Source organism: Podarcis erhardii (genome assembly GCF_964252035.2).
Source record: "Podarcis erhardii genome assembly, chromosome: 10".
Classification (NCBI taxonomy): Eukaryota; Metazoa; Chordata; class Lepidosauria; order Squamata; family Lacertidae; genus Podarcis; species Podarcis erhardii.
This window is the reverse complement of record NC_138500.1, coordinates 2,008,783-2,027,343: the sequence shown is the minus strand read 5'-3', so window position 1 is coordinate 2,027,343 and position 18,561 is coordinate 2,008,783. Positions and strand designations below refer to the sequence as shown.

The window sequence follows — 18,561 nt, the reverse complement described above, 5'->3', positions numbered from 1 at the left end:
AATAATAATAATAATTAATAATAATAATAATAATAATATGTTTCAGATAACATTTCCTGCAATACCTTTTAAGGACAGGGTGGGTGGGTGAGCCACAGGCCTGCGGCAACTTTTATTTTATCAAAACCCTTTTTAAAATTATTATTAGGGGGTCTCTTCTAGCAAAAACTTCCAGAAATTGTCAGAAGGCACGCAGAGTCTGGGGCATAGATCTCGAAATGCTTTGCTCCCATGTGAAGACTCCGTGTTACTATAAGACATCAATGATCTTGCTGACATGTTCATCATAATTGGAGGACCCTGGAGGTTAGTCGTTTCATCCAACATATGTCTCCCCAAAAAATGTCCCGAGAATTGCAATGGCGTGTAAAAAGAAAGGAAGAAGAGATCAGCCTCTGATCATCTTTTGGTGCAAATATCTGCTTGACCCCCTCACCTTTAGCTCCCGTAATAGCAGCAGTTTCTTGGATTATTCTTCCCTCTTCTTTTCTTTCCGTTCCGTGCATATCGTTGAAGCTTTAAAGGCTTCTAAATGGGTCTGAGATCAGATTAGAAGGCTATAATTGGCTTGGAAAGATCTCCCCCAGTGCTGCTTAACGTGATTTGGATGTCTATTGTGAAAACAGAAGGGAGCCAGGAGCTGGTCCTGTAGCAACCACCAGTGGGAGAGGGCGGCGGCTGCTGCTGAGGGTCTCCCCGTGGTCCACCTCCACGCAGAATGGGAAGCAATGGCAGCAGGACACTGGATGACCTGCAGACGTTGGAGATTCACCACTGGTACAAGAAGTTCATGACGGAGTGTCCCTCTGGGCAGCTGACGGAACATGAATTCAAGCATTTCTTTGGACTCCGAGGCCTGGACCCAGAGGCCAACCAATACATTGAGCAGATGTTCCACACCTTCGATATGAACAAGGTAGGCCTTGGCGGCTGGGCTCAGCTGCACCAGTTTTCCAAAGCCAGTGAGCTAGCTGTGGTGGCCACCAAAGTAGCGGTGACATTTTAAGAGTAGCAGAAGCAGCTCAAGGACACCCCCAGAACTGTGCAAGCGGTTCTTCCTTCCCCCCGCCCCCCAGGAGCATACTTTGGAAACAGCTTTCGGAATGGTGAAAAGAATGTAGCAGGTGCTGATTGGCTAGCTCCCATAACATCAATACCTCCCTGCCCTTGCTAGAGCAGTTTCGTCATTGATTTTTAAAAGGTGAATTTGGTGAGCATAGGATGGTGGATGAGGTATAAATGCTCACAACTGTTTTAAATTGCTTTTTATTTATCTTATTCTCATTTTGTGTGTTGTATGCCGCCTTTTTATACAAAAGTGTGGTCTAGAAATATTTCATCGTACAAGTAATAACAGATAGAGGTACGAGAATATGAGATAGCTCATATTCTGCATGGTAGGCAGGTTATAGCTGAGGGCTGATCCTCTGGCTGTATATATACCCGGCTCAGGAACACTTCGATCATAGGTCCTCCTCTGGGAAACTTGAATTCCACTTCTGACACCAGTGTTGCATGCCACCCCAATCTCTTAGCAATGTGGCATTCCAAGTGTTCCAGGCGCTTTCCCCCAGGGTTTGTGTTTTCTTTTGGAATGAGACACAGCAGAGACTGGTGTCCTTATGATGTATGGTTCATTTACACATATATACAACCTGAGCCTACAAGGGAGCATTAACACCCCAGAAGTGTCTTGTTTCTCCCATAGCCACAGCCTTGGGATTCAAACAGAAATAAAGCATTGCTTGCATGACTGCCAGGTCCAAAGAAATGCTTGAATTCATGCTCCATTAGTAAGACACAATCATGAACAACTTGTAGAAAGGGTGGGTCTCCAATGTCTGAAAATTCAGGTGGTGTGTAAAAAGAAGCAATGCAAGAAAGAAAGAAGAGGTCAGCCTCTGGTCAATTTTTGGTACAAATATCTGATTAACCCCTTCACCTTTTCTGATTAAGCTCCCGTAATAGCAACCTTTTCCTGGATTATTCTTCCCCGTTCTTTCCATTCCCTCTTTGTATCGTTGAAGCTTTAAAGGCTTCTAAATGGGTCTGAGATCAGATTAGAAGGCTATAATTGGCTTGGAAAGATCTCCCCCACTGCTGCTTAACGTGATTTGGATGTCTATTGTGAAAACAGAAGGGAGCCAGGAGCTGGTCCTGTAGCAACCACCAGTGGGAGAGGGCGGCGGCTGCTGCTGCTGCTGAGGGTCTCCCCGTGGTCCACCTCCACGCAGAATGGGAAGCAATGGCAGCAGGACACTGGATGACCTGCAGACGTTGGAGATTCACCACTGGTACAAGAAGTTCATGACCGAGTGTCCCTCTGGGCAGCTGACGGAGCATGAATTCAAGCATTTCTTTGGACTCCGAGGCCTGGACCCAGAGGCCAACCAATACATTGAGCAGATGTTCCACACCTTCGATATGAACAAGGTAGGCCAAGGCTGCTGGGCTCAGCTGCACCAGTTTTCCAAAGCCAATGAACTAGCTGTGGTGGCCACCAAAGCAACTCTGGAGGTAGCGGTGACATTTTAAGAGTAGCAGAAGCAGCTCAAGGACACCCCCAGAACTGTGCAAGCGGTTCTTCCTTCCCCCCGCCCCCCAGGAGCATACTTTGGAAACACCTTTCGGAATGGTGAAAAGAATGTAGCAGGCACCAATTGGCTAGCTCCTGTAACATCACCAATACTTCCTTGCATTCGCTAGAGCAGTTTTGTCTCTGATTTTTTAAACATTGGTGAATTTGGTCGGCATCAAATGAGCGATGAGGTGTAGGTGCCATTGAACGTTTTTAATTGCTTTTTTATTTTTCCTATTGTAATTTTGTGTGCTGTATACCACCTTTTCATACTTTTAACGAAATGTGGCTGTAGATATTTCATTACGCGAGTATAACAGATAGAGGTACAATTGCAAATAGATATAGATAACTCATCTTCTAAGTGCTGATCCTCCAGTTGAATTTTTGTGTGCGTTACCTGTAACACAAGTTGCAAATTCCATCCTGCGCTATGGGTGAAAAAGAAAACCCAGCTGTGAGCGATCAAAAACTAGTACCAAGCTCATGAACACAATTTAGCTGCTTTGGTTTCTTATTTTGTTTTTAAGTGCTTTAAGAGCAAAATGCAGCAGAAGGGAACTTGGGGTGTTGTCACCCCAAATCCCTCTCCTGTAGAAGGATTAGGTCTGGGAGGAACAGGGTGGCAGCATGAGATTCTTAGGAGAAAGTAACAAGGAGGTGAGAATCTCATCTGTGCCTGGATGGGACATCCATTGGGACACATGCAAATTTCCTTGAGCTTCCTGAAAGGAAGAGAAGGATAAAAGGCAAGGCACGTGGACCCTGGTCTGTTCCTGGTCCACTGATTTGGTTAAAATGCACAGTGCAAGATTGAGAACTCCAGATCTCTGGGTAGCACAATCCGTAATGGCTAACCCAGCCTTCTCCAACCTGGTGCCCCCCAGACCTGTTGGGCTACAGCTCTTGCTGGCCCCTCACAACGGCTTAAAGCTCTCTGAGCTTTGGCTTCTGGAAATCTCCCCTGCGTGCGAACCACCCACCCGACCTCAGTTGTGTAAAGCTCTGGCAGGCCAGTCCTACAAAGGCAAGCTGAAGGAACTGGATGTGTTCACCCAAGAACAAAGAGGATTAAACCGGAGGGGTGGGGGAGACAAGAGATGAGAAGACAGCAGGAGGCTGGAGTGCCTTCCGCTAGACGAGGAATGGGCATAGCAGGATGCAACCATCTCCAGCATCCCAGTGGAAAGAGAGGGTCTCTCTCTTTTTTTCTGTGTCTTTTAAAATGATTTTTATTTGGTTTTACAGAATCGATCACACAATTAACATTATTGAAAAACATTGCAAATAAAATAAGATTCTTTTGAATTGATGAGTAGTCTCCCAACCCGGGATTTTCCTTAACATCAGGGTGCAAGTCCCATGTGGGTCCATGCGGCCAGTAAAAGAGGGAAGTTCCAGCCAAGTAATTTGGAGCAAAACAGCAGTCAGTAGACCACAATCTTTATTGTTGCGCAACAGGTCCCCACAGGAGCAAGAACCCCAAGCGTGGGGTGACATCGGCTTTTAAAACTTCCCACAATATCCCAGAACACGGTTCATACTGTGTTATGTACTGAGCTGAATCCTAGAACAATAGGATCCAGAATGCTGCAGTCTGATTGATCCGCAGGAGCCACCCAATCAGGCTCCAGATGGAAGTGAATCAGCAACCTGATTGGCCTGCAGGAGCCCCCCCCCCCCATTTCCATAACAGGATCTTAGGAATTCACTCCTCCTCCCCATGCATTCTTTAAATAACTATATCAACTGCATATTATAGTTCATCCAAATTTCAGTACTCCATCGTTTCTAAAGTCTTTGTAACATTGCAGGAGTTATTTAAAGCCTGCCAAAGAGTTCCAAGTGTTTATAGTGTTCTTGTAAATATCTATATTTATCCCAATCTCTACTGAAGTTTCGATCTTTCTGATTTTCCATGTCAGTCTTGTCATCTCTGCATAATCTAGTAGCTACTAGATGAAGCTACTGGAAAGAGAGGGTCTCTGAAGGAGACCTGAATCAGCTCCGTCCCAGAGCACATGCGCACACAGTCCAGAGGTGCATCTTCAATTCTGTGTGGTCATGGCTGGGGAAGGCAGCAACCCTGACCTCTCCAATGTTCCAACTCAGGTGGTTAAAAAAGCAAGACTGCCTTTGCTTCATTTCTTTTTTTTTTAAAAATAATATTTATTAAAATTTTAAAGGTTACAAAAAGAAAAAGTAAAAAACACCACATTGAACAAAAACAAAACAACACATCACAATAAGGGGGAAAAAAGAAGAAAAAAACACAACTAATCTTCCCATAACTTATCTTTCATTTGCTTGTTTCCTTGACCTCCTCACACCTCCCTTTTTTGTATTCTAGTTCGGTTAACTATTTCAGCAAATCCTTTCCATCTTTTCCAATTTTTGTTCTGTAATTCATCTCAATATAATGTAACTTTACTTTCCTTTTTTTTATATAAATATTTATTAGGGTTTTTAAATATAAATGCACACATAATAAACAATCTTACTTCTATCACAACAATTTCATCACTCCTTTGGACTCCCTCACGTCTCCCGCTCCCATTTACATCGTTAAAAATTTTTTCCAAACAAATTATCAACTTGTTTACAATCTCATGTCCACTCATTCAAATATAATCTAGCACTTCTTCCAAAAAATTTTATATTTTCTTTAGTCTCACTTATCATCAAATTTAAATCTAGTTTAGTGGTGACCAGTTTTTTATAATCTAGCATCCTTCTTAACATTCAACCAAATTACAATGTTTTTGTAGATACATCTTGAATTTCTCCCAGTCTTCCTCCATCTTCTCTTCTCCCAGATCTCGGATTCTGCCGGTCATCTCGGCCAGTTGCATATAGTCCATCAGCTGCATCTGCCACTCTTCCAGTGTGGGTAGATCTTGAGTTTTCCAGTTTTTTGCGATGAGAATCCTTGCTGCCGTTGTTGCATACATAAAAAATGTTCGGTCCTTCTTTAACACCTTCTGGCCGACAATACCCAGAAGGAAGGCCTCTGGTTTCTTAGTGAAGGTATACTTAAATACCTTTTTCAGCTCATTATATATCATTTCCCAGAAGACCTTCACCTTAGGGCATGTCCACCAGAGGTGAAAGAATGTTCCTTCATTTTCTTTACATTTCCAACATTTATTATCAGACGAATGGTATATTTTGGCAAGTTTAACTGGGGTCATGTACCATCTATATATCATTTTCATAACATTTTCCTTCAGAGCATTACATGCGGTGAAGTTCAGCCCAGTGGTCCACAACCTTTCCCAGTCCTCAAACATAATGTTATGCCCAATGTCCTGTGCCCATTTTATCATAGCCGATTTAACCATTTCGTCTTGTGTATTCCACTTTAGCAGCAAGTTATACATTCTAGATAATACCTTGGTCTTTGGTTCTAACAATTCTGTTTCTAACTTCGATTTCTCCACCTGGAACCCTGACTTTTTGTCATTTTTAAAAACTTCTTTAATCTGAGCATAATGTAACCAGTCTCGCACCTTATCCTTCATTTTCTCCAAACTCTGCAATTTCCAATTGTCTCCATCTTTTTCTAATATCTTTTTCTAATATTTCCCAATATTTTGGCCATTTGGCCTCCATATTGGGTCTTTTTCGGGCCTTAGCCTCCAGAGGTGAAAGCCACCTTGGAGTTTTATTTTCCAATAAGTCTTTATATTTTCCAATAAGTCTTTATATTTTGTCCAGACATTAAACACTGCTTTCCTGACAATATGGTTCTTAAGGGATTCAGGTCGGAGCGAAACAATACAAACTTAAAGCTTTTGCAGATGACCTAGTTTTGACCCTGCAGGAGCCAGAATCTAGTACGAAAAGAGTATTACAATTGATACAGGACTTTGGTCGGGTGGCGGGATTTAAATTAAACAAACAGAAAACCAAAGTGCTGGGAAAAAATTTGACAGACATAGAGTCAGAACGGTTTCAGAGAGAAACAGAATTAACTATGGTTAAAAAGGTAAAGTACCTAGGGGTAAACATAACAGCAAAAAACCTGAGTCTATTCAAGGATAACTATGAAAAATGTTGGTCTGAAATTAAGAGAGACTTGGATAGTTGGACAAAATTGAAGCTTTCTTTGTTAGGCCGAATTGCTGCTATTAAGATGAATGTATTGCCAAAAATGTTGTTTTTGTTTCAAACATTACAGATTGTGGACAAAACGGAGTGCTTCCGGAAGTGGCAGAAAGATATATCTAAATTTGTCTGGCAGGGCAAAAAGCCCAGAATTAAGTTTAAGATATTAACAGATGCGAAAGAAAGAGGGGGCTTTGCCCTGCCAGACTTAAAGTTGTACTATGAAGCCGCAGCTTTTTGCTGGCTAAAAGACTGGCTACTTCTCGAAGACACTGACGTACTGGACCTGGAAGGTTTTAACAATGCTTTTGGTTGGCATGCATACTTATGGTATGACAAAGTTAAGATCAATAATGTAACTTTACTTTCCCTCCTTTCACCAATTAACACTTTGCTTCATTTCTATCCCACCCTTTCTCCAAGGAGTTCAGTAAGGTGTACGCTATGCTTGCCACTTTCCTGTATATTAATAATAATAATAATAATAATAATAATAATAATTTATTATTTATTATTTATTCCCCACCCATCTGGCTGGGTTTCCCCAGCCACTCTGGGCGGCTCCCAACAGAACACTAAAAACACAATAAAACATCAAACATTAAAAACTTCCCGAAACAGAGCTGCCTTCAGGTGTCTTCTAAAAGTCAGGTAGTTGTTTATCTCCTTGACATCTGAACAATCTTGAACATCAGCCAGGTCAAAATCTGCACCAGCTTCTGCTCCCCCTGCCTAGTTTTCTTATTTCTGCCCTCAATACTTCATCTCTGCTTTTTCCCTGCTCCGCCTCCACAGGATGGCCATATTGACTTCATGGAGTACGTGGCTGCCCTCAGTCTTATCCTGCGAGGAAAGATGGAGCAGAAACTGCGCTGGTACTTCAAGCTCTACGATGTAGATGGAAACGGCTGCATTGACCGCAGTGAGCTGCTCAATATCATCCAGGTAACGGAGAACTCTGTTTTCTTGCAAAGGGCGCCGGAGCTGATTTCTGGAGAGGGAGAAGCCAAAGTTTAGAATGTGTTTGCGGGTTAGCCGCTTCCTCATCCCGGATGTTGGAGCGGCAAAGGAGATGTCGCTCTGCACAGTCTCAGAGGCACACTCTTCTCTTTGCCCCTTCACATGCTCAAAGGCTAAAACCTCACATCCCCAAAGAGAGGCGGTTCACCCCAACCGTAGCAGTTGCTGGTGAGCAGTGACAGGAGAGGGCTTTTAATTTGTACCGTATTTTTTGCTCTATAGGGCACACTTTTCCCCCTCCAAAAATGAAGGGGAAATGTGTGTGTGTCCTATGGAGTGAATGCAGGGGGGGGAGGCAGGCAGGAAAAGCCCCCCAAAGCCGCACACAAGCTCTGCGCGGCTCTTGTGGGCTTTTCCTCAGGAGGGAGAAGGGACTGACACGGCCGGCCAGTCCCTTCTCCCTCCTCGTAGAAAAGGGTGGGCGGCTCCTGTGGGCTTTGGTGGGAGGTGGGGATATTGCCCTGCCGGAGAGGTTGCACGGGGCTAAAGAACCCATAGCCCCGTTCAGCCTCTCCCGGCTGGAGAGGCTGCGCGCGGCTATGGCAGAAGCCAAGATAGCCAGTGGGATGCGTCCTGCTCGCGTCTTGGCTTCTTTGCTCTTTGGGGCTGGGAGGGGGAACCCGGGCTTCCCCGGCAGCCCCGAGAAGCTCACGGAGCAGCGGGAAGGCTGCACGCCTTTCCAGTGCTCCCCGACCTGCTCTTTGGTGCTGGTGGTGGGCTTCCCCCTGCCAGCCCCAAAGAGCAGGTTGAAAGGAACCCGAAGCCTTCGGAGCGCAGCGGGAACTCCCGCCGCTCTCCAGAGGCTTCAGGTTGCCTTCACTGAAACCTGGAGAGCGAGAGGGGTCAGTGTGCACCGACCCCTCTCGCTCTCCAGGCTTCCAAGGTAGCCACCTGAAGGCGGCTGAACGCACCTTGAATGGCACCTTGTTTTAGAGGGGGAGAACAAGGGGGAGAAATTCTCCCCCTCTCTGCGCAGCGCCTCCTGCTGCTTCGCTGAAGGGGCACTGGGCAGAGAGGGGGAGAATTTTTTTTTCTTGTTCTCCCCCTCTAAAACAAGGTGCGTCTATAGAGTGAATAATACAGTAATTTATGTATAAAAATGTGCCATAAGAAAATATATCAAAGCGGTTTACAGCAAGGCAAACAAAGCTATACAATAAAAACCACAAAAGAACCAAAAAAAGAGACGTCGGCTAACCACTGGGGAAGGATGTAGTCTGAGGCTGAGTCTACGCTAATCTGTTTAAAAAAGCTAAGGAAAAATTATATAGCTAACTCTCAATGCAAGTTTACATTGACTGCTGTACAGCGCTGCCTGGTGTCAGCTTTTTATATCGCAGTTATAATGTTATAACTCACAAGTATAGATTAGTCCTTTACTGCCTGCATAGGGTTCGGACGGAATAGAAAAGTTTTCAGTAGGCGCTTGAAAGTTGGCAAAGAAGGCGCTTGCTGCATCTCCGGTGACAGAGTGTTCTGCAGGACTGGGATGTTGAAACTAAAAATTTGGGCCTCATCCATACCTCTGGTTGTCCCGTGTCTAGAAATCACAGGTGCAAGCAGTTTTCCACTCGACCCATTTTCTCGGGGAAAACCTGCTCTTTGGTGCTAAATCAGGGCAAACATCAATCCAAAGAAAACCCAAAGTACCGTTTGGTCCCATTGAGCACTAAAGAGTGGTTTTCCCCAGGGGAAAGCAGCGGAAAAACAGGAAACATTGGATGAGCCCTTGGTTTCTTGGAGAGCACTAGGGGTGAGTTCTGCTTCACCTTCACAGCTGGACGCAGCAGTGCTTTATAATGTCATTGGCTGGAAACTGCTGGAGCAGGAGAAAGTGCTCTTGGGTTCGAATCCTGGCTTGCGCGTTTCCCATTCGGGCGTCTGGTTGGCCCATATGAGAGCAGGAAGCTGGGCAATATGGACCCGTGGCCTCATCTAACGGGTGTTTCTTATGTTCTTACATTGTTGTCAAATGAGCCTTGACAGCTTGGAGAATGTTCCAGCGACACTCCTGCAAATTATCTTGGCAATTGAGCTGGTGGTTCAGGCGACCCCAGAGCTCCCTAAGTTGTCCAATGCATTGTAAATTAATACAAGAACTTTGAGCCTGGCTCCATTGTAAGTGGCCTTCAATCCTCGCTTGTGGGCTGCTTCTTTCCCTAGCCCCAGCCCACCCCCCCTGCTACACCCCTGGTTGCCCCATCATTTTGTTCATTCTCTTGGCCATTTTCCAAACCTATTCCAGCTCCACCAAGGATTCGCCTTCACAGCCATACCCTGATTTTTCATTTTTTCATTTTTTCATTATATGTGCACACCGCCCTATGCCCGCAAAATAAAGTTAAGAAACCCAAAATACATAATCAAAACGAAAACAACCCAATAACATCCCATCCTGCAACTCATTTTATTTTATTTTAATAAATTTATTTATTCGGTTTTCAAGTTAAAATTTTACAATCACAAACATACAACACACAACATAAAGACAAGGTTCCAGAGAATCTCCTGGACTTCCATCCTCCCCTTTGTGGCTCCTGTTATTTAATCATTTTCTCCTGCATCTTTTATAATAACCCAAATCTTTTACATTATATCCAAAATTCACCATTAAACTACAAGTGTTATTCCCACAACACATTTTAAAAGGGCGTTGGGTGTCAATCAGCCAAAGGCCTGGTTAAAGAAGAACATTTTTGAATGGCGTCTAAAAGTGTATAATGAAGGCACCAGGCAAATCTCCAGATGGGGAGCCACTGCAGAAAAGGCCCCGTTCTCGTGTTGCCACCCACTGGACCTCTCGTGGAGGAGTGACATGAGAAAGGGCCTCAGATGATGATCTCAGGGTCTGGGTAGGTTCATATGGAACCTATGCTTAGTTTGGAAACAAATGCTTTCTTTTGATCCCACAATGCTGGCAGAGCAGAAACCGTGAGGGATGGCCTTTAAAGGCTCTGCTGACTCTTGTTTTCTTCCCCAACCTGTTAATATCTTACTGGTATATGTTACCTTGTAAACAAGGGTTGAGCTTCTCCACATCCTTGCAGATTCCTTCAGGCAGGTGGGTTGGGTTTGTGTGCCTTGCTCTGGGTCAACCCTTCACCGTTCATCCAAGTTGGTGGCCATCAGGGCCTCCTGAGGCAGTGAGTTCCATAGTTTAACTATGCAAGGCATGAATTTTCTATCAGTCCTGAATTTTCCAACATTCAGCTCTGTTGAATGCCCACAAGTTCTGGTGTAATGAGCGAAGGTGACAGCCATGGTTTTCAGTTAGGTGATTTCTATCCTAACCTTAGGGACGTGGGTGGTGCTGTGTGTTAAACTACAGAGCCTCTTGGGCTTGCCGATCAGAAGGTTGGCGGTTTGAACCCCCGCGACGGGGTGAGCTCCCGTTGCACCGTCCCTGCTCCTGCCAACCTAGCAGTTCAAAAGCACGTCAAAGTGCAAGTAGATAAATAGGTACCGCTCCAGCGGGAAGGTAAACAGTGTTTCCATGCGCTGCTCTGGTTCACCAGAAGCTGCTTAATCATGCTGGCCACATGACCCGGAAGCTGTACGCCGGCTCCCTCAGCCAATAAAGCGAGATGAGCGCCGCAACCCCAGAGTCGGCCACGACTGGACCTAATGGTAAGGGGTCCCTTTACCGTTTCCTTTATCCTAAACTTTGCACAAGACACAGGGCGGTTTCCAAGAAGGCCAAACAAAACTAAGGCAATATATAAAACCCACAAAATAGCATTGTTCCTAAAACACACAGCAGAGCAACTCAAGGTTTGCAGCTGCTGTTGCAGTTGAGTAACGGGACATTTTTCTGGGGCCGGGATAGGGGGCATTCTCACCTCATTCTGGGTTTCTGATATTAAACAGCAATTGTAAACAATGCTTTTATGCAGCGGTTGTTTATGAACTGAACCAAATAAGCGCCGAGCTCTTCCGTTGCAGGCAATCCGTGCCATCAATGGCTGCGACCACGAGACAACCGCAGAGGAATTCACCAACCGTGTCTTCAACAGGATTGATGTCAACGGAGACGGTGAGACACCCCCCCGAGACCCTCCCTGCCCCTTCCCCAGGCCCACCCTTGTTCCGCAGTCCATTGCGAACTCTGCAGGTTCCAAACTCTGGGCCAAAAAGAGCAGAGCTTGAACCCATTACACAGACACCCTCCCCAACCCTGAACAGGGCCCTCCTCCCTTCACCAAACCTACCTGGGCCACGTGGGCCTCGGAATAGAAGGCAACCCTCTTAGCTATCCCATATCCAGCTGGCAGTGATGGGCGAACTACACATTCTACACCAATGCCCATAACTGGGCCCTGAAAACATCTGGGACTCTGTGGAGAGGAAAACTCTTTTTGGAAGGGGGATTAGCACTGAGGACAAGAGGCAGGAAGAAAAGGAGGAAGAGCCTGTTTTCATAGAGTCATGGAAGAGGCACCGAGGGTCATCTAGTCCAACCCCCCTGAAGTGCAGGAATCACAGCTTCTCTGCTCAATACTTCTTTTTTTAAAAAAGGTTTCGTTACATGCACTTGTTAGAGGATAAGAATCTAAATCAGCTGGTGTCCTGCAACCCCCATAATCCCAGACCATTGGTCATGCCAATCAGGGCTGGTGGAAGGTTTAATAAACTCATCCCCAATGCCCCTTACCCTATAAAATTATTCAGAATAGAGGTTTGCACAACCCACCGTGGAAAGCAAATAACACAATAAAATGCAAAACCGTAACAATTAATTGCACATTTACTCAAAATCCAGTAAAAACTATTTAGTTTAATTTTCAACAGAATTGATGAACTTGAGCTAGAGATACCAGCTGTTCAAAGTCTGATAGTCATTTACAATTGCAGCACCCACTGCCTCCCAGGGGACTGTACTATCCAGCTTGGGAACCACTAAGTTAGTCCAAAACATCTTGAGGGCACCGGGTTGGGGAATTCATCTTCTCTAGGTCTTTGTTTTGCTGTGAGACTCAGATCACAGTGAACTAGTTTCTTGCTCTACTGGGTTTTGAAAATGCTGAACCGTATTTTAACCAGTAACCCACATTTTCTCGGTTGAGTTCTGGCTAAAGTTCAGTTGACAGGACAGAGTGACAAGGCAGTACCACCTAAACAACTCCTGGCTGGGAGTTCAGGGGAGCTGACTCAAAGCGTAGCTTGCTAGGCCAAAGTGAAGACTTTGCAAGAAGGCTGCTCCAACAGCCTTGCAAATCCGGAGCTCGCAGGAGCATCCCTGAAAAGGTCATGCAGCAAAACAAAGATAACCTTCCCTGATCCAGAGCTCTGCAGAGTAGAGTTGCAAGGAAGAATGACGCATAGTTACTTTAGTACTGAGTTTGCTGCAACCAGATCTGGAAGGGCTGTGGCTCAGCGAGTAGAGCACTCGCTTTGCATGTAGAAGGTCCCAGATACTTGAAAACATAGGAAGAGCCTAATGGATCAGTCCAATGGTCCACCTACTCCAGCATCCTGTTCTCACAGTGGCCAAGGTGCCTAAGTGGGGAACCAGCAATCAGGGTTGGAGCACAAGAGCTCTCTCCCTTCCTGGGATTTCCAGCAACTGGTACAGTGGTCCCTTGGTTCTCAAAATTAATCCGTTCTGGAAGTCCGTTCCAAAACCAAAGTGTTCCAAAACCAAGGCGCGCTTTCCCATAGAAAGTAATGCAAAACGGATTAATCCATTCAAGACTTCTAAAAACAACCCCTAAAACATGAATTTAACATGAATTTTACTATCTAACAATTATGAGACCACTGATCCATAAAATGAAAGCAATAATCAATGGATTGTAAAGGTAAAGGGACCCCTGACCATTAGGTCCAGTCGCGAACGACTCTGGGGTTGTGGCACTCATCTCACTCTATAGGCTGAGGGAGCCGGCGTACAGCTTCCGGGTCATGTGGCCAGCATGACTAAGCCGCTTCTGGCGAACCAGAGCAGCACACGGAAACGCCGTTTACCTTCCCGCCGGAGTGGTACCTATTTATCTACTTGCACTTTGACATGCTTTCGAACTGCTCAGTGTATTGTACTATAAAATAAATAAGATAGTATTGTAGATGATAAAAAATTAAATTAATTTTTTTCTTGCCTGCACTGATCATAGTCATTGTTTGGATGGAAGGCTTTTATCCATTTCTGCAGTCACACAATCAATCAATCAGTAGCTGAACTGGGTTCCACACAGTCACAAAAACAAAAACAAATTAATCGAAAAGCCTCAAAAACAAAAACACAAATTAAATAGCAAAAACAAAAGCGTCAAACTTAATCCATTCCAGAAGTCCGTTTGACTTCCAAAATGTTTGAAAACCAAGGCGCAGCTTCTGATTGGTGCAGGCACCCCGGAAACAATAGCCAACAGCCGCATCGGACGCTCGGCTTCCGAAAAACGTTTGAAAACTGGAACACTTACTTCCAGGTTTTTGGCATTTGAGTACCAAGGTGTTTGAGAACCAAGGTCCCACTGTATTCAGAAGCATTTTAGAGGCAGAGCCTAGTCATCGATAGCCCTCTCCTCCACGAATTTGTCTCATTCTCTTTTAAATCCATGTTGATTGGTGGACATCGCTGACTGTTGTGGGAGCAAGTTCCATATCTCTCCTCCCAGAAAAAATGAAAATGGACTGGAAGGGGAAGCCCGTTTTCTCCCTCTCTCATTGTCTCCTGTTTCTCTGCCCCTCAGGTGAGCTATCTCTGGAGGAGTTCATCGAAGGCGCGAGGAAAGACGAGGAGTTCATGGAGGTGATGATGAAGAGCCTGGACTTGGATCATATTGTGTCCATGATCAACAGCCGGCGGCGAAACAGTGTCTAGCGGCAGGGCAGGAATGCAGGGGAGGGGGGAGTGAGCTTCCTCAGGTGTTGGAAGCAGCAGAGAATACCTGGAGGAGGAGGAGGAATCCTGGAGGGTAGATGCGCTTGGTGGAATGGGAGCAAGGTGCATTTGCAGAACAAGCAAAAGAGCATGACCTGAATGGATAAGTGGTCCACAGGCCATTTTCTCCCCGTTCATCTGCTCTCCCAACTGCCTAAAAGTGGGAGGTTAAGCCAATCTGTTCTCAGAACCGCAGGCTGGGCGTGGGACCTCCTAGTTTTACGAATGCAGCACACTCTGTATGCACTACTAGGGTATCCCGTGCGTGGAAGAGTAGCTTTTAGATATCTTCAGGGAAGAAGTAGGAGACTCCGCTGTGAGGTTTCCAGGCAGCCACGCTTCTCCTTTTCTCAAGACTCTCGCAGTTAGAAGGTTAGTTGCTGGGGCACGTCACGATGGGGCTCTTGATGCACGGTGAGTGAAGCCTCCTCTGCCAGCACAAACACACCTGTCTGTGCATGTCCACCTCCCTTGGCCGCTGGCTGAGAAGGATCACCTTTGCTGTGCCTGCGGGCTCCTTTCCAGGAGGATGAGCCCCCCCCCCCGAAAGGAGATGAGGCTGCCTCAAGCAGTGAATATGGGGGGGCATTCAGAGTGCCAAGTTGAGCTGTGGGTCTAGTCCAGGAGTCCCCTGGCACAAGCCTGGGAGATGCCCAGGAGTCCAGAATGAATTGGGCCCTCTTAGTGGGAGTGGGAGAAAAGCAATGACAAACCTAGACAGCATCTTAAAAAGCAGAGACATCACCTTGCCAACAAAGGTCCGTATAGTTAAAGCTATGGTTTTCCCAGTAGCGATGTACGGAAGTGAGAGCTGGACCATAAAGAAGGCTGACCGCCGAAGAATTGATGCTTTTGAATTCTGGTGCTGGAGGAGACTCCTGAGAGTCCCATGGATTGCAAGAAGATCAAACCGATCCATTCTGAAGGAAATCAGCCTTGAGTGCTCACTGGAAGGACTGATCGTGAAGCTGAGGCTCCAATACTTTGACCACCTCATGAGAAGAGAAAACTCCCTGGAAAAGACCCTGATGTTGGGAAAGATGGAGGGCGCAAGGAGAAGGGGACGACAGAGGATGAGATGGCGAGATGGTGTTCTCGAAGCTACCAGCATGAGTCTGACCAAACTGCGGGAGGCAGTGGAAGACTGGAGGGCCTGGCATGCTCTGGTCCAGGGGTTCACGAAGATTCGGACACGACTAAACGACTAAACAACAACAGGGGAGTGGCTGCTGATTTGGATTGGGCCCCCAGTCTAGCCCTGCACCCACAAGAGGGACAGGAGATTATTCCCACAAAAGGTGAGGGGCTGCACACCCCGCCTGACTCCTTGGTTCCCTTTCCTTTGCGCCAGAAGCTTGGAGTGCTGGCTGGCTCCAGCGCTGGAGCCCGAAGGTGCTCCCCAAAGCCTTTCCAAGGAAAGGGGGAAGGAGAACATTGTAAATAGGAGGCCAGGCTCTTGCAATATTTAGCGCTCTTTCTTTGTACAGTTTGCAATTAAAAGGAGAGAAATCCGAGGGTTGCTTGTTTTTAATTCCGGTCAGCAAATGGCTCGTTGGAATGGTGTCTTCTTAACCGACTGGCCGTTGGCAAAACAACAAGGGACACGGAGGTTGCTGGGGGACATTAGGAAGCAGGAGAGGGAAGAGAGAGGAAAGACCAGCTATCTTTCCCCAGCTGAATCCTTTAGAGCAGTGTTTCCCAACCTTGGGCCTCCAGCTGTTTTTGAACTACAATTCCCATCATCCCTGACCACTGGTCTTGCTAGCTAGGGATGATGGGAGTTGTAGGCCAAAAACATCTGGAGGCCCAAGGTTGGGAAACACTGCTTTAGAGGAGATCTAAGATTGACGGCAGGAGCAGGGACCGAGCAACAGGAGCTCACCCCGTCGCGGGGATTTGAACTGCCAACCTGCTGATCAGCAAGCCCTAGGCTCTGTGGTTTATCCCGCAGCGCCACCCACGTCCCAACCTAGCAGTTTGAAAGCACGTCAAAGTGCAAGTAGATAAATAGGTACCGCTTCAGCAGGAAGGTAAACGGCATTTCCGTGTGCTGCTCTGGTTTGCTGGAAGCAGCTTAGTCATGCTGGCCACATGACCAGGAAGCTGTACGCCGGCTCCCTCGGCCAATAAAGCGAGATGAGCACCGCAACCCTGAGGCTTTCACAAAGTAAAGGAAGGATTGAACTCTGATTAATAAGAATACACACAGAGGCTTGAACCAGCAAGACTCTGGGAAGGGTGCATATAAATCTCCGCCTCCAGCCCCTGGCCCAGGTCGTTTTATTCACAAAAGAGCTTTTTACAGAGTGTTCATAAGAACCAATCAGATGTCTTCTGAGCATTTCAAGAAACCCACGTGGGGACAAAGTTAAACTACTAGAACTAATTAAGCACGGGGTAAACAAAGAACAGAACTACAAAGGAGTACATTTGGCAACCCAGAAGGTCATAAACAAGCAATAGACATGATAAGAATGATGGCCAGGAGGACAGCGATCATTATCACCTTCCTGGCCCTAAGATTAACATTCTAAGATTAACATATCAGAAAAGCTACATCAAAAGAAACTGTCCACTGTGTTTGATGGCCCAGAATGCCTGCCTGTCTAAGCAACTGGGCTGTGTACGTGACTTGTGAAGAGAGAGAAATGGAACAGGGATGCAGAGGTGTAGATTGATCAAGAATCATATCAAAATAGTTTAAACCCAGTCAACGCAATGCTTTCATTGCTGGCACAGGCTTACTCTATATTTGTTATAATTCCTCATAGCAGTCCCACCTGATCACTACACAACCCCAGAGTCGTCCGCGACTGGACCTAATGGTCAGGGGTCCCTTTACCTTAAGATTGATGGCAAACATAGCATCAAAACAGTGTTCGCCAGACTTTTCTCTCCGGCTGGGTAAGCTCAGCTTCTCCCCATACTTCCCTGAATAATTGGCAACCTGCAATGCCCACCCTTAATTCAGCTGGCTGTCTTCAGTCTGGCGGGCCTTGGATAAATATTGTTATGTGTCACACCAATCTCTGAACAGGGAGAGACCCCAGGGGTTCCAGGCACTTACCCAGGTTTGGTTTCCTAGGAATGGAGGTCAGTGGAGACTGTGGTGTCTTTAGGATGTATGGTTTTATTTACACATGTATGCAATCTGCAAATAAGATGGAGGGGCTCACAGCATTAAATCCCCTCCCCGATCTTCCTTCTCTATTAGTAGCAGCCTTGGATCCAGCAGAGAGTAAGAAGGTCTCTGTGTCTCCAGCTTCCAGTCTGCTCTCAACTTCCTCTCACTGGCTATTGTTCTTCTACCTAGCAGCTAGGTAAAGTGGGAAAAGGCCCACCCATTTGTCCTATGGCCCAGAGCAGGGATCAGCAACCTGCAGCCCTTGGGCCGCAAGCGGCCCACGGGGGCAGTTTAACTGGCTCACAAGCCGCCCCCGAACTGAGCCGCCCACTCAGCGAGTCCCCACGCACTGTGCTAAACCGGCATGGCGTGGCATGGGGACTCGCTTCCCCTGCGCATGCCCAGACGCTCGAAATCGCACGCGCGATCCAGCCCACGGAGAGATCTCCACAGGACTTGACTGGCCCAGACAGGTAAAACCTTGCCCACCCCTGGGCCAGAGCAACTTCAGGTACCCCTACAGATAGAGGATCCCAAGAATTTGAATGGACTTAGGGCATCATCCAGGCTGGCCCCTCGCCCCCCAAAAAACCAAACTCATAACAATATTAAGGATTCCATTTCTGTCCAAATGTCCATGATGCAAAACTTGGGCAGGAGGTTCATGACTTCACAGGTGCTGGGCAAGCAGTGCTGTGCACAACTGGCTTCTGTAAATTCACACATCCAGCTTTCCTGGAGCTTAATGTGGAAGAGCAAATGGTTCATTTTAACAGAACGCAGTGGGTGTGATGCCTAGGCAGCTAGTCAGACGGATGGACTTGGCCTAGTAAGCTGCCTGGATGTGAAACT

General features: G+C 46.4%; 1 protein-coding gene across 1 annotated transcript; it reads left to right on the top strand.

Moving 5' to 3' along the window:
* Positions 1-210: 210 nt before the first annotated feature.
* Positions 211-15,490, top strand: LOC309351518 (guanylyl cyclase-activating protein 1-like). Its single transcript, XM_081879248.1, has 4 exons — positions 211-2,433; positions 7,481-7,630; positions 11,648-11,738; positions 14,395-15,490. The coding sequence occupies exons 1-4, from the start codon at positions 2,236-2,238 to the stop codon at positions 14,523-14,525; spliced, it is 570 nt and encodes a 189-aa protein (XP_081735374.1). The 5' UTR covers positions 211-2,235; the 3' UTR covers positions 14,526-15,490.
* Positions 15,491-18,561: the final 3,071 nt, after the last annotated feature.

Excerpts from the sequence above, each read along its gene's own strand:
- LOC309351518 (XM_081879248.1), top strand. The coding sequence starts at position 2,236 with ATGGGAAGCAATGGCAGCAGGACACTGGATGACCTGCAGACGTTGGAG. Across the intron at positions 2,434-7,480 it reads ACACCTTCGATATGAACAAG|GATGGCCATATTGACTTCAT; the intron begins GTAGGCCAAGGC and ends CCGCCTCCACAG. Across the intron at positions 7,631-11,647 it reads AGCTGCTCAATATCATCCAG|GCAATCCGTGCCATCAATGG; the intron begins GTAACGGAGAAC and ends CTTCCGTTGCAG.